At 43.2% G+C, this 13,936-nt stretch overlaps 1 protein-coding gene across 1 annotated transcript in view; it reads right to left on the reverse strand.

The window, feature by feature from the left end:
• Window positions 1-450: 450 nt before the first annotated feature.
• Window positions 451-13,936, reverse strand: part of ptn (pleiotrophin) — a 39,888-nt gene continuing 26,402 nt past the window's right edge. The window contains exons 2-5 of the mRNA XM_070991744.1: window positions 13,589-13,683; window positions 12,331-12,504; window positions 9,044-9,205; window positions 451-1,295 (exon numbers count right to left, since the gene is read on the reverse strand). Coding sequence (XP_070847845.1) covers window positions 1,240-1,295; window positions 9,044-9,205; window positions 12,331-12,504; window positions 13,589-13,683 — 487 coding nt within the window. The 3' untranslated portion in view covers window positions 451-1,239. The remainder of the gene's footprint in view (window positions 1,296-9,043; window positions 9,206-12,330; window positions 12,505-13,588; window positions 13,684-13,936) is intronic.

A 13,936-nucleotide genomic window follows, 5' to 3' on the forward strand; every position in this document is an offset into this window, starting at 1 on the left:
CTCACTCACTGTGGCTTGTGGCTTCTCTTGCAATAGGAACATTTAAGAGTCTATTGTTTGCATTGTATATATCTATATGATAATACATTATATGTAATTCAGATGTGGTACATTTGAAATGTACAAACACGTCTTTAATAGCTTCAATCTGAATGTTCCCCTCCCCCCCGAAGAATCCCCCATTTATTCTCCTCCCCCACTATGATACTTCCTGTATAGTAAAAATGGTATTGATTTCCTTTTTGATGCATTCTTGATTGATTATCTGTTCTGGACAATGAAGTGTTGCTCTCACTGGCCACCTCCGACACTGTAAGATGAACTGCATCAAGTGCTTACATTGTGCCATATTCTCTCAGAATGAAATTCAAATAAAAATATATCAAAATGTGTTAGAAACTCTGGCGTTTTTGAGTTTTCAGGAGGGAGAAGAGAGGAATCGTTTCCGCCTTTTACTTTTAATTTGTTTTTATTTTTGGAAGTGTAACAGGAAACAAAGGGGGGTGTTAACTCCAACTGAGGACTACAATAGTCAAGACTTTAATTTTTTACAGCCGAGAGCTGGAGAGTAAAAATCAATGGGTATAAATTGAGGTACAACAGAGCAGCAGAAGGAAAACAAACTAAAAACAGTTTGCACACTTGTACAGTAGCTATTTCATGCAGCGTCCAGAAAGAACAAGCTCATGTTTATTCTTACTGGAAATAAAAGAAAAATATCATAAAGCACAGAGTAATGGGGGGAAATGTTACCGTTAACTTGAAAAATTGCAAATGCACAACTTTTTTTTTTTTTTTTTTTTGGCTCAAATTAATTAAGTGAAGATGTTTACAGCTTCACTTTGAGCAAACTGCTTCATTAAGTCGGGGCAGTTCTCCAAATTAGAGTTAGGCTATGCAACTGTAAGACAAATCCTATCCAATTTGTTCTTAAGAAAATAATCCTAGAAATAACATCATTAGGTAAGAGAAGCGCTAGAAAACAAATCTCGTCCAAATTCATTATTCATCCCTACCGCTGAGTATTATATCTCCTATCGCAACATACAAGGTGTTTCTTATCAGGTGCTACAAAGAAGAAAAAGTAAAACATCTTGTCGCTAAAAGTCATATCTCCACTGGTTTTGTCAAAACTCCTACTGTCAACCTACAGGACACATGAAGAGGAACCGTGCTGGAACAGGGCAGTGAACGTCTTTCCACCCTCTTCTTCCTCCCTCACCGTGACAAACAACCTCATCAGTCCATTTGGGTGCGCTCTCGCTTCTTGCCTTCCTTCTTTTGCTTCTTTGCATCTGCAAGCACAGAGGAGACAAAGTTAAGGGTGTTTACTCGAGACAGTGTCGCTGCCAGAGGTGATGTGTTTCAAAATAAACAAATCCCATTGCGTCCATGAAGAGCACAGATGCTCCGCTTCAGATTGTAATAAGGTTTTTTTTTTTTTAATCTTTATTTATCTATTTGTTTATGCCAAAGTGCAGGTTTAATGCATGCCGCCCCTCCTCCCGCTCTCTCCAGGGGACTGATTTGGTGGCTCTGTGTGCGCCCTGTGAAACCCCCCTTTATCAACTTCCCGCAACAGTGGATTGGTAGCTGGCAGCCATGACAGAAGCCACAGTCCACGGCTTCCTTTTCTGCTTTGCGGGTTCTTCGCTCTGGTGAACCGGAAGAGAGCACAACCTGCAGCGGTTTGGCTAGCTAGCTCCTGGCTAGCTGTTTGTTGGACTGTCAATCAGCTGTGCTGTTTGTGTGTCTCTGCTGGTCTGTGTGCATGTGCGTCTCCCTCCCAGTTTGCCTTTTTATTCTCTGAACACGTGCCTGTTATAGATTGGAGATTTACATACTGTGCATAAATTGACTTTTCGGCGTAAAGTGAGCTGAGTCCCTGCAAAATAGGACAATTTTATAGAATGAATTTCATGTCACAGCAGGAACAACAGCTCTTGTAGATAACAAAAGCAAAACAATAAGGACATCTCAGGTGTTTTGTCTTTTAATTTCCTGTCTACACAGGAAGTGCAATGTGTTGTGTAAGTTCACATCTGCACCGGTGATCTGACCATATATATGTAAATAAATATATCAAAAACATATATTATACACCACAAAATTAGATGAAATGTCATATTTTCACTCATGTTCCTAAATCAGCCTCCAGCCAACCGAACAATGTTTTGCTGGTTTTGTGATTGTTTCATGATTAATGGAAGTAATGTTAATAACTTAATAATATGCATCATCTGATTAGTGGAGGATCAGTGCTCTTAATTTTTTACACTATGAAACCGTCATACACAAAGAAAGCTAGTTATAGCTAGTTATAAGCTAGCTAACGCTGTCTGTACTTCGCTAGCTATCAGCTTGCTAATGTTGTAGCCAACTATGCTAGTTGTGAGCTAGCTAATGCTCCTGGTAACTTTGCGAATTGTGAGTTAGCTAGCTCTGTCTGTGATTTTGCTAATTGTTAGAGAGCTAAAGCTGTAGGTGATTCTGTGTTTACTACAGCTAGTGATAGCAACCAAAGGAAAGCTTATGACTGTAACATTCCTCTAAATATGAAGCTACCACAAGAGCTAACTGGCACAAATACTGGAAACAGCCCAACAAACAAGATAGTCACAAATGGTGAACTTTAAAGGGGCTGGCAGGGGGAAACAGCTATTTTTTCAGTCTTTGCGCTAAGCTAAGTTGGCTGGCTGCTGAAGGTGGCTTCATATAAGGGTACAGACAAAGCGGAGGCATCAATGGCATCATGTAACTATCAGCAAGAAGGCAAATAATCATGTCAACATGGCTGTTGTTGTCTGCAACCTCTGTACATCTCAGCTGCTCTTTCAAAACACATGCATCTGTTTATACTTCTTCGATGCTTGGCGCCACTAATCTTCCTACTCGTTCCCAGTAAGCAGTGTTTTCTAGGCAGCTTTTCAGATTATGACAAGTCGAACAGAGATATCAGCCTGTGTAATCCACACCCTTTTGTTTTTCGGCCGCATACCAAATCCAAAGCAAGTTCCTAATGCAGCACTTAACACTAAATTTAGATCCTCCCACATCGCTTTTGTTTAGATCACAACTCAACAGGCTCGGTGCTATAAATGGAAGACGTGTCAAATGTGACATAAAAATCAGCGCGTATTTTCATAATGGAGCCGTTTCGGAGGCAAAACTAGCAGAAGTCGCATAAAAAAAGCAGATTTGATTAACATGCATGGAAATCCAACAAAGGGATGGTGATATATGAAATAATGCATCTTGGTGTGTGTCAAAAGAGATAAAGTGTGATAATATATGAAAAGACTGTCAATACCTAAACCCTGAATTAATTTTTGCATGAATGGATTATCCTGAAAAGGACACCTCCACAACTCACAAATCCCCGATAATGACATGCCGGCAAGCGGTTCAGAACAACGACAAGGTGTGATTAGTCAATGAGATTTCAATTGAGTTTCAACCTTTTAACATTCTGAATGTGCGCGATGAGGAAATCTTCTTAGAAATCTGTTCTTGTCACCCGGCTGCAAACTTCCACGGGCATTAAGATTTTGATGTGCAGAGCGTTCTCACCCATGCAAATACGGAAATTGCTCTTCCATCCCTTTTGTTTGCTTGTTTTCATTTGTTTGAAGATTTCCTCTCTCTCTCTTTTCTCTCCCCGCCTGCTGTTTTTGTCAGCATATTCCGCTCTCTGGGGACGGAGATGGAGAAAAGGATTCACTCTATCTGCTCCATATACGAGACGGGGACTCTCATATTAGACTGGAGCACTTTCTGCTGTATTTGAACATGACGCCGCTCGCTCTCCTCGCTGCCTCTGACACAGACTCATAATCAGGTCTGTTTCTGCCTTTTTTAGCTCAAGAACAGAATCTGACTTTTTGACATCTGTTGCTTTTCACCCATAGTAACTTTGCATATTGAGATTTTAAGTGCAAAACACATTATAAAAATGATGCACCGTCTTAGATAAAAGTGCATGATGCACTTGAAATTCGCTCCTTCTTGACTAGCTGCAACATCAATTTTGCTGCCAAGCGCATGGTTGCATTAATAATACATGATAATACTGCAATGAAAAGGGCCTTTAACACATAAAATACTTTTCTGTTTGATATTTTAAGTGCATTTTAATGCCGTAATGCCACCACTGCATTTGTTTAACCTTTAAAAAAATAATATTATTCCACAGAGATGTCTTTTCCCAGGGACCCTGGCGGCCCAAGGGTTAAGCTATGGACCGTGAACCACAACATCCCTGCTTTGCATTCTGCTTGAGGCCTTTGTTGCATGTTTTTTTCCTCCCTTCATTTCAGTCATTTTTCTACTGTTATCTGTCTAAGTTAGGAATTAATGCATGAAAAATCTCTGTTTTTTTATTATTATTTGGAAGAAAACATCAGCAAACTGCACCAACTGCAATGCAGTGAGACAGCTAATGCAAGAGAGATTAATTTATTATATTAATAAATGAGTTCAAATTGACAAAAATTAGCTTTCTTTCCACTTTGCCATGAGATCCAGAGGCAGAGTGTGATGGCTGCCTTTGGACAAATTCACAGAGGTCATCGTCACATGACTGATGGTCTGTCAGTTATATTTTAGGCAGAAAAATCTGCCTAAAAAGGCAGAAAATTGAGCTATTATAAGTTAAGTATCTGTTACATAGTTTAACATACTTTTCTGAACTTCAGAGTTTCTAAAGTTTCTCTCGGCCTCGGCCTGACAGAATCATTGAGTGAGCGTGATAATTATGTTGTGCGTGGCTCTGGATTTTAAACCTGAGCACCACCTGTCTGTCCAGGAAGAGTGACACAAACAAAATGGCTCCAAACAAACGCAGACGTGCCAGAAATATCCCGACAAAGCCTTTTGTTTAACCTGAAAGCAACTCTGGCGCCCAAAGCCTCCCTCACCGCGACTCGCTCCTGCTCTTTGGAAAGCGAAGGCGGGGACCTTGAGGTTTCTACAGGCATTCATAATGTTTCATTTCTGTCACTCTTTGTTCTCTCTTTCGCTCCGCAGGGTCTGTGTTTCACCTGGGCGAGACAGCGAAGACACGCAACTCTGAATCTCAGATCGCTCCCAAGGCGCCTCTTAGCATTGTCTCCTCCAGAATCTGCAAATGACAGATGCTACCTCCATCGCGGCGACCCGCTGCAGTCGGGGGAAACCTATCTCACAAACCCACGGTGGCTGTTCAGAATTGCAGATTTGGCAGGGCAGATCTCTGCACCCACCCGGGGGGTTAGATAGCCTCTCCTCCCTCCATCTAAGTCACTCCGAAGCCAAACATTTATGGTTTTTTTTCCCATGAGCCCTCTGATCCCGCTGCTGTGGACTGTATCTCTGCCATCCCCTGACACACACAGAGAAGCAGACATAATTCCCCTTCCTGTACACACCTCATTGTGCACAGCACCGCCTCTTTCTTTCTCCCAGTAACCTCTCTGCTTCCCAGGGCTTATCTTCCAACTGGCAGACATGGGAAATCGCACTGCACATCACGCAATCCCACTGCTCAGATAGCGAGGTCTCTCCTCCCAACCGCCTCCCTTCATCTCGGCCACTGTCATCCTCGCTCTGCTTCTCTGTTGCCCACAGCTCTCACACCTCTTGGGCTGTCACTCCACATCCACACATCTGGCCTTCGTTAGAATTGATGCGAGCAGGTACGCCGCGCCGCACACACGGCTGCACAGATTTCCGCTCGAATGCGCGCACACATGCATCGCCACGTGAACGTCTACAAATTCATTTGCATTTTTTAGCATGAAAAGTTCATGGCCTACATTGATATTCCTGCATAATGAAACATGAGGAATTAAATTTGAAAAGCAGAATAATCAAAGTCGAATGTAGACGCATTCATGCGCACTGGAAAGGTATTGAAATTTGGACTTCACACCTTCCTTTGGATTTTCTTGCCGTATACTATTAGCAGCTAAAAGGGTGTGATGATTAAATTCATTGACGTTGGCATGAGGTTTTTTATTTCACCAATTTCAGTCAGACACATTGTCAGTGGTTTTCCTGTTTGTGATACCCATGAACAGCATCTCGACCTGCAGCCGGCGTGAGGAGAGCGTCCGGATCGAAAACCTCAAAATTGCCTCTCTGCTCTTTGCAGATGATGTGGTTCTGTCGGCGACAGCAGACCATGACCTTCAGCACGTACTGTGGCGGTTTGCAGCCGAGTGTGAAGCAGCCAGAATGAGAGTCAGCACCTCGATGTCTGAGGCTGTGGTTCTCTGCCGGACAACGGTGGATTGCTCCCTCTGGGTTCGGGATGAGTTGCTGCCCCTAGCAAAGGAGTTTAAGTATTCTGGGATCTTGTTCACAAGTGACCGTCACCTGGAGCATCATCAGCAATAACGTGCGCATTGTACCAGACTGTTGTGGTGAAGAGAAGCTGTGCCATCAGGTGATTTTCCAGTCGATCTACGTTTAAACCCTCACCTGTGGTCATGAGCTGCGGGTCGTGACCGAGAGAATGAAATTGCAGGTACAAGCAGCCTCCATGTGGTGGCTTAGAGAGGTGGTGAGTCGAGGGGGAGCTCTGATTAGAACCACTGAAACGTGCAAACTCCACGTCCACAGCAAAAGAGATGAATGCTGATAGATTAGAGATCTGTGATCTGATAGGTTCATTCCTCTACAGCTCTGGACAGCATGAATCAAGTAGAAAATGGATGGACATTACCTCACTGCCATATTATGTCTCAATATGCGAATATTACATGTAACATGCAACATCTCAAACACTTTTATACACATTCCTACTGTAAATCCATACATCTCTGTAGGTTTTAACAGTGCCGCCCTGCAGTATGTATATTAGATGGAAAGCATGGAAAGAACGCAGATGGCAAGTACAGTACAGCTCCTCCAGAAACTTCCTGTCACAATGCATTAATGATGCGCTACCGAGTGAAAAATTTAAGCGATTCCTCCTTTGAAAGTCAAATGGAGCTTGATATAAAAATCTTAAGACAAACAGCAGAGCAGGCAGGCATGTTACAGTTGGCAGAACTGCAGCTGCAGACATCCAGTAGACAAAAACTGCCTCAGAAGTGCTCACGCTGTTTTATGGTAATCTGGGGCTTCACCTGACTGTGGCTGTTCCACGAAGTGACAGTAGGGTTAAGCAAACTCCACGTGCAGCCCCTGTGTGCACACATGTCATCTGCCGGGCGTGATAAGGGCGCAGTTTATGACCATTGGCAGCGATTCTGCACTCATTATAATCCTGTTTGGACAATGGGACGTCCACAGTGGGTCACTTACATCCTTGTTTGCAAAATTAGCAAAGAGCATGGGCTCACTTGGATTGAGTGAGTGAGTGCTTTCTTATCACCGGCTTCAGACCCATCTCTCCAAGCACACTGCAATGTATTCTACACGCATCCATGTGGTTATTTAATATTCTGCCATTCGTTCTGTTCTCGTGTCAACTCCGGTTTTCCAATAACTGTCCATTTCTGCAGAACATGAGAGGTAGTAGCTAAAGAACTCCCTGACTTCAGTGTCTTTGTCAGGACTGAAGAAAGCTAAAAGCATGTAATTACAGCTGAATAGTGAGTTAACCTTTTCACCCCTGCTTTAACACTGTCACTCAACGCTTCAGCTTAGCACTTGAGTAGATGGATTTCCATCACGCTGATGACGGCTTGAATACGAATGTGAATAAGAGATTAAAATCATTTGCGAGGGTTTGTTGGATTTAGCAAAGATGCAATCAGCGTGAGATGTACCTGGAGACAAGATAAATGCCTGTCGAACTTCCACGGTGATTATCACAAAAAGGATAGAGGAAGTTCACTCTCACACACCTTGATAGGTGTACTGTTGCTAATTTATCATCATTAAAATGAGGTTCAGATTGTTTGATTTCGCTTTGACCCGTGAGTTAGAGCTAAAACACACTGAACTCCCTAAACGGCGCAAAATATATGAGCTTGTCAGGAGGAATATCAGCAGTTCAGCTGAAGAAACAGAGACGCCCAAGTGGCAAACATCCCTTCAGCTATAATTAATTAAGCAAACCAACTAATCTAACATTCCCTGTAACTGTTTACAATGATTTGACAGTGCAATAAAGTACTGGAACGATCCTCCTCATAAATCATCAGTTTGTTTCTGCGTGGGCCTTCCTTTTGATCCAAAGCGACCTAATGATGTGGTTTCTCTGGAGGGTAAATAATATTTCCAGCTTTCAAACTAGTCAAAACAGGCTGCTGTGCTGCATTCAGGATGGTCTGTTTTTAACAGATCTGTCTATTTTACATTACAGAGTCAATGAACAAGTCTCATGAAGACCAGGCTTTATCTTAGGTGAACACAGTTTAACTGTAGGTTTTATTTAAGGTTGATATCAGTTTGGTGCCTCTGCTTATTGGCTTATTGATTCGTGCCCGCCTGATGCAGAGCTTGGAGGTGTACGAGGGCAGTTAGCGACTACCAAAAGAGAAGCAATGTGACTCCATTAACTCCAGTGTTGTCTTAGCTGTACATTACTAGCTGGCTTGCTAATGTTAGCCGATGCTAAGGCTACACTCACTTGAATTAACCAGTAGCAGAGCGATATTATCATTTATTTGGAGTCGTATTTTTTAAATCTGTCAGCTCCTGAAGGAAATAGCTAACTCTTTAGCTGCTTAAATCACCACATCTGCTGTTTGGTACAGTGGGTTTTCAGAGCCTTTTCACTAAAAACAGCTGCTTGTTTCAACTGAAAACAACGCTACAAGAACGTTGAGACTGAATGAAACCAATAAAGTGACAGGATGGACAGCTAAATACCCCTGGCTAATATTAGCTAGTCAATAAGTTTCTGTTAGGAATACATGTGTTAAATACAGAATATGCAACATGAGGCCATGTAATGTAAGTGACTGTTGTTGCAGGATGACAGAGGGATGGATAGACAGCAGTCAGATGGAGATATTTCTGCCAGCATCTGTTTAAAATTCATTCCAGGGTCAGGCTCAGTGTGTCCAGTGAGAGTTACATCTTATCTGGTGATTTATTCCTCTCAGCTTACCTTGCAGCTTGGTCTTGGGGATTTTCCCGCAGGGCTTGGTGGCTGTGACAGTGGCAGCGCAGGTCGCATCCATAAGCGCTCGCTTCAGCACGCCCGTCCTGTTCTTCTTGCCCGTCGCCAGGTCGCATTCCCCCCAAGCCTGGAAGTCATACTTGCATTCCCCTACAGCACACAAAGAAACCAGATGCTTAATTAGATGCTTTTGTTAAGTGAAGGAGCTCTGAGGAGACGAAGTAAGGAGCCATCAAGCACACAACCTGGTACAACGACACAATGCAGCCTCCATGTTTATTTTAAAAAACAGTCAATTGCAATCAGTAGCTGGAACAAGCCCCTTGAGCCAGAGGAGTTGTTTTTCACACACTCTGAATGGCTGTTTGATGAGCAGCTTTAATTTACTTGGCTATTATCTCCTCTCTATCAATAGAAACCGTCCGAGATTCACAGAGCGAGCTCTGCTAAAGCCTCATCGCCAGACTCTCCTATTAACAGCGAAAGAAAAGGTGCCTGCGTGCACACGAACAGATGGCCCTTCGCAGTTTTGATCTTATATTTCCTATAGGATGAAAGCTGCTGACAGATGAACGCAATCAAGAACAGCCTGTTCATGCTGGAAATAATGGACAGACATGGCTTCAGAGAAGCGAAAGTACTTTCAGCAGCACCTAAAATAAATTTCACATATGTGCTTTCATTTGATAACCCACCTTCAACTCAACAACACAGGACGCAAGATTGCTCTGGAAAATAGCTGCGTGTCTCTTACAGACATGTGCTTGAAGAGGAGAGAGTGTGTGTTTGTGCACAGCACATCCACGTCACTCGATTCTCCCTCCATTATTTTGTTGCCACTCCAGCCGGGCCCCCTCCAGGCTGTGACACTCATTCCTCGGCTCCCTCGCACATGAAAGTGTCGGACCCCCCCTGCCACTGCCTCTGAGATCCCAGGGTGCTCATCAGAGGAGGCGAGAGGGGAGACAAGGGGTGAGGAGGGGAGGAGAGGGGGAGTGACAGGGCCATTGCTTCAAGAATCCTACAGGGATTTGCTGAGCATCCAACTTTAAAACCCTGCGCCTCTGTAATTTGTCTCCAGGAGAGAGTACTTCCTTGTGGGCTCCTGGGAATTTGTCAGGGAGTCCTTGTCCTCCTTCAGGTGACACATACATGTAGGGAAAAAAATGGTTGTGCACGCCCACTCATCAGCAACCCTATGACCCCAAACAGTCTGACACGTGTGAATCTTTTTCAGAATGATTGGAAATCATCTGATCATTAGTAAAAAAAAGTGAAGTAAAAAAAGTAAAAAAATGAAAAGTAGTTAAAGCTGAGCATCAGGGATTGATCGAGATCATTATATCAGTATTTTTAGGATGGAAAGGGTCTCCACAAGACTGACTCAGTATATACTGTAACAGGTATATTTAGGACCCAATTGTACTACAACCAGAAGACGAGTAGAACTTTAATTTCAGGCTTTGAAGAAACAGAAAACTAACAACAAAGTCTCTTTTGATGGACTCTGAGTCTCTTGAAGTGTTTGGTGAAGCAAACACCAAACAGTCACAGGAAGTGCAAAAGCAACAATTCTGACACAGTTTGGTGAAGCACACAACGAAGAAGCACAGGCAGACAAAAAACTGGGAGCGCAGGGACAGAAGACTGATCTATTCACGGGTCTTGCATGGGAGCAAAGAACAGCCTGGCCCTGAGTGAGTGTGTGACAGCAGCTTACTGAGTGGGAATGAATCTCAGGTGTGTGAGCAGGTGAGTGGGCGGGTGGGCGTGGCTGGCAGGGGAGTGAGAGTGGAAAAGCACTGGCTGAGCATGTGATAATGGAAGTTCTTCACATGTTCAAATACTTCTCCAGACTCCTCCAAACCCTCAACCTGCGTAGCATTCATCATGATGAGTAAACTGACTCTGATGTGTGTAACTGATTTAAATCTTGTTCCCTTTCTGTTATCACTTTTCAACATTACTCCTCATCTGTTTTAGGCTTTTTTATGCATTCACTGAACAAGTATCTCTGCGGTCTATTGTATAGGAACCCATTAGCTGTACTGCTGGTTACCCACGTCACCTTCTCCACACAGTTGTCCTCTTTTTCGGGGTCATGCTGCGGGCAAACCTGGCTCTACAGTATTGTGCACATCCTCTCATATCAAGCACAGCATTTACACCCTTCCTGGATTGTTCTGTCGCACTCCTGTGAATTGCAAAAAAAATCTATTTAGGCCATGTGCTGCAAGCTTAAAACCACTGTTAACCTAGTTTTCACTTGTTTGTTTTTAAGGATCTTTTGGAGTTTATTATTGTAATCAGATGTAGCAGATTTGCCAAATGGGATGTTTCATGCTCCAGATCGAGTCTGGAACAAGTCCCATAATTCAGAGGTTACACTTTTTTATACAAAGTTCATGCATTAGTGCAGAAAGCCACATGTTGTTCCCTAAAGCAATATGTTTGGTACCAGAACTTAGCCTGCGACTCAAAACGCTCTTTACATCAATGATTTTTAATGAGCAGCACCATATCTGAGTCCAGGTTTGGCTGCCAGGGTTGAATTACAGGGTCTTTTCACACCATTTCTGACGCATTTTGTGTAGGCACCAAATGTTACAGTATTCATTTATCTTTTTGACTGCAAAAATACCCAAAATAAAAAAAGACACAGGCTCAGGTTGCGAGGATTTTCAGCCCCTACAACACAAGGAGGGCCAGTTAGCCTCTTCTTTACTTTTCTTTTCCCAAGCAACTTCGACAATTTAAAGGCCAGAGGCATGTAACTTATTGCCACTTCTCAAAAACTTTGGCTGTTGTAATCTATGGAGCCAGTTAGCAGGACCATTATTTCCTGCAGTGTGTTCATCACTCGTGACAGGCTCATTGCAGAGCAGCAGGCTCCTGCCTGACAGGCCTTACTGGGGGAACAAAAGTCCCTGAGGCTTGTCACTGTAAGACATTTGTGCTGTGAAGGCTGCACAGTCTCAAGCCCAAAAAAGCAAATGACAAAGCAGGATGATTATTCCTGTGTTTTCCATGACGATGTACCACATCCTCAGCAGACATTTCTGGTGTACCTCTAATTAGCTAGCTTACTCATTCCTATTGTGAAATTGGGACCATTGTTCGTGTGAATGACAGGCCGGCATGCATCATGGGGAGGGTGCGGGGTGAGGGGGATGGCGAGCCTTGCAGTTGCACAGAAGAAGGGAAGCTCTCTGGATCTTTCAGTGGCCTTTGATTATTGAAATAGCCTTTAAAAGCAGCTCAGGGTAAAGTCTCACCTCCGAACTTCTTCTTCCAGTTGCAGGGGATCTTGCAGCGCTGGGTCTTGATGGTCTGCTTGCAGTCGGTGCCGGTGCGCGTTCCCTCCCTGGTGCCGAGTCCACAGTCCCCTTCGTTGGCTACACAAACGCTCCACTGCCACTCCCCACAGTCTGACTTGCGCTCCTTCTTTCCTGTAGGACCAGACAAACACCAGTTCTGTGTAACCTCCTAACGTTATCACCACTGATGAAGTTGGAGAGTCGGGGAAGTTCACTAGTGCAACGTGTCTGAAGTGGCAGCTTGTCAAAGCGAGCGTCAGGACATGCATCAAGTTTTTGAGGGCACGATGCCGTTGGTGTGACCGCAAGTCCTTTGATATCAGTCCTTTCTCTTCTTTAAGTCCTTTCTCTGAATGCTCACCATTTTTCTTTAAAACCATGTGTTTACAGTTTCACATAGCTGAGAACAAGCCCTTTCATCGTATAAGCTTAATCTTTTTCAGCATTAAATACAAATATTCAGGGTTTGTGGACCTGCAAGGATTTTATCAGGTCCAACAGACTTCAAGGTTTTAGCCTTCAAACGTCAAAATCGTGAATCTAAGGGGTCAATTTTTAGGTCCAACTAGACACAAATGTCTCACATCCACATCTCTGATTTAAGAAAGTGTGTTAGAATCTTAGTTTTTATTAAAGTAAGAAAAGAAACCTGCTGTTTGCAGCGTTTATAAAGAAAAAAAATATTTACCCCCTCATGGGCTTTTGCAAATTATTTCAAGGTAGATGTAATGGGTTTAGGTGCTTGTGCTAATTTCCAATGCAAATGAACTTTTTTTCCCCCCTTGAATTTAAATTAAGCTAAATCCTGTTTTCTTTACCCCAGTGAGAGTTATCTAACTTATTTTGCCTTTCTTGCAAGATATTGCTATTTGTCTCTGCTAAATTCTCAAAGGAGACAAACTGCTTTACTCCCAAAGGCTATTTTTTCATTTTCATAATTTTTTAAGAGTTGTGTCCAACTAAAGAAGTTGTTAACAGGGACATTGCTCACAGTGCAGACTTTTTTTCCATTGAGAACAGGTCAATTTTATGTTGAGGTTAACTGGCAAACATTGCGTCCATCATCACAAGCTGAGACTTTTGATTTGGTTTCGAGCTGAACAGCGCGGTGCTCCTGTTTCATATGAATCTACAGGATAAAGTCTAAACCTGCAGAGATGGATTAATTCTATAGATTTTTCTAAGGCTGAAGAGTCCTGAGCTCTGCAGGATTCACCTTGTTTCTCTGCTTTGCCTCCTTCAGCTGCCATCACCGTTAAGACCAGGAGCGCCATTACAGCCACCCGTGTCCACTGCTTCTGTCCATTCATTCTGAAAGAGAGACAAGATGTTAGAGGAGAACCAAATCATGAGGAGTTATTTCGGAAAGTGTCCCCTGTTGTTTGAGAACTTGTGACTTTTGAGAACCTAAAAATGTGCCTGAACTTGACACATTCAGGTGTTTGGTGGAACAGGAGGAGGAGAGAGAGGAGAAAAAAAAAGGCAATAGTTGTCCCAAGTCTCAGGAGACAGAGGAATCGCCTGGGGAATTTCCATCTCTCATCTCATGTCATTTCCACTGTGC

The sequence above is a fragment of the Chaetodon trifascialis genome, chromosome 22, assembly GCF_039877785.1.
Source record: "Chaetodon trifascialis isolate fChaTrf1 chromosome 22, fChaTrf1.hap1, whole genome shotgun sequence".
In the NCBI taxonomy this organism is placed as follows: domain Eukaryota; kingdom Metazoa; phylum Chordata; class Actinopteri; order Chaetodontiformes; family Chaetodontidae; genus Chaetodon; species Chaetodon trifascialis.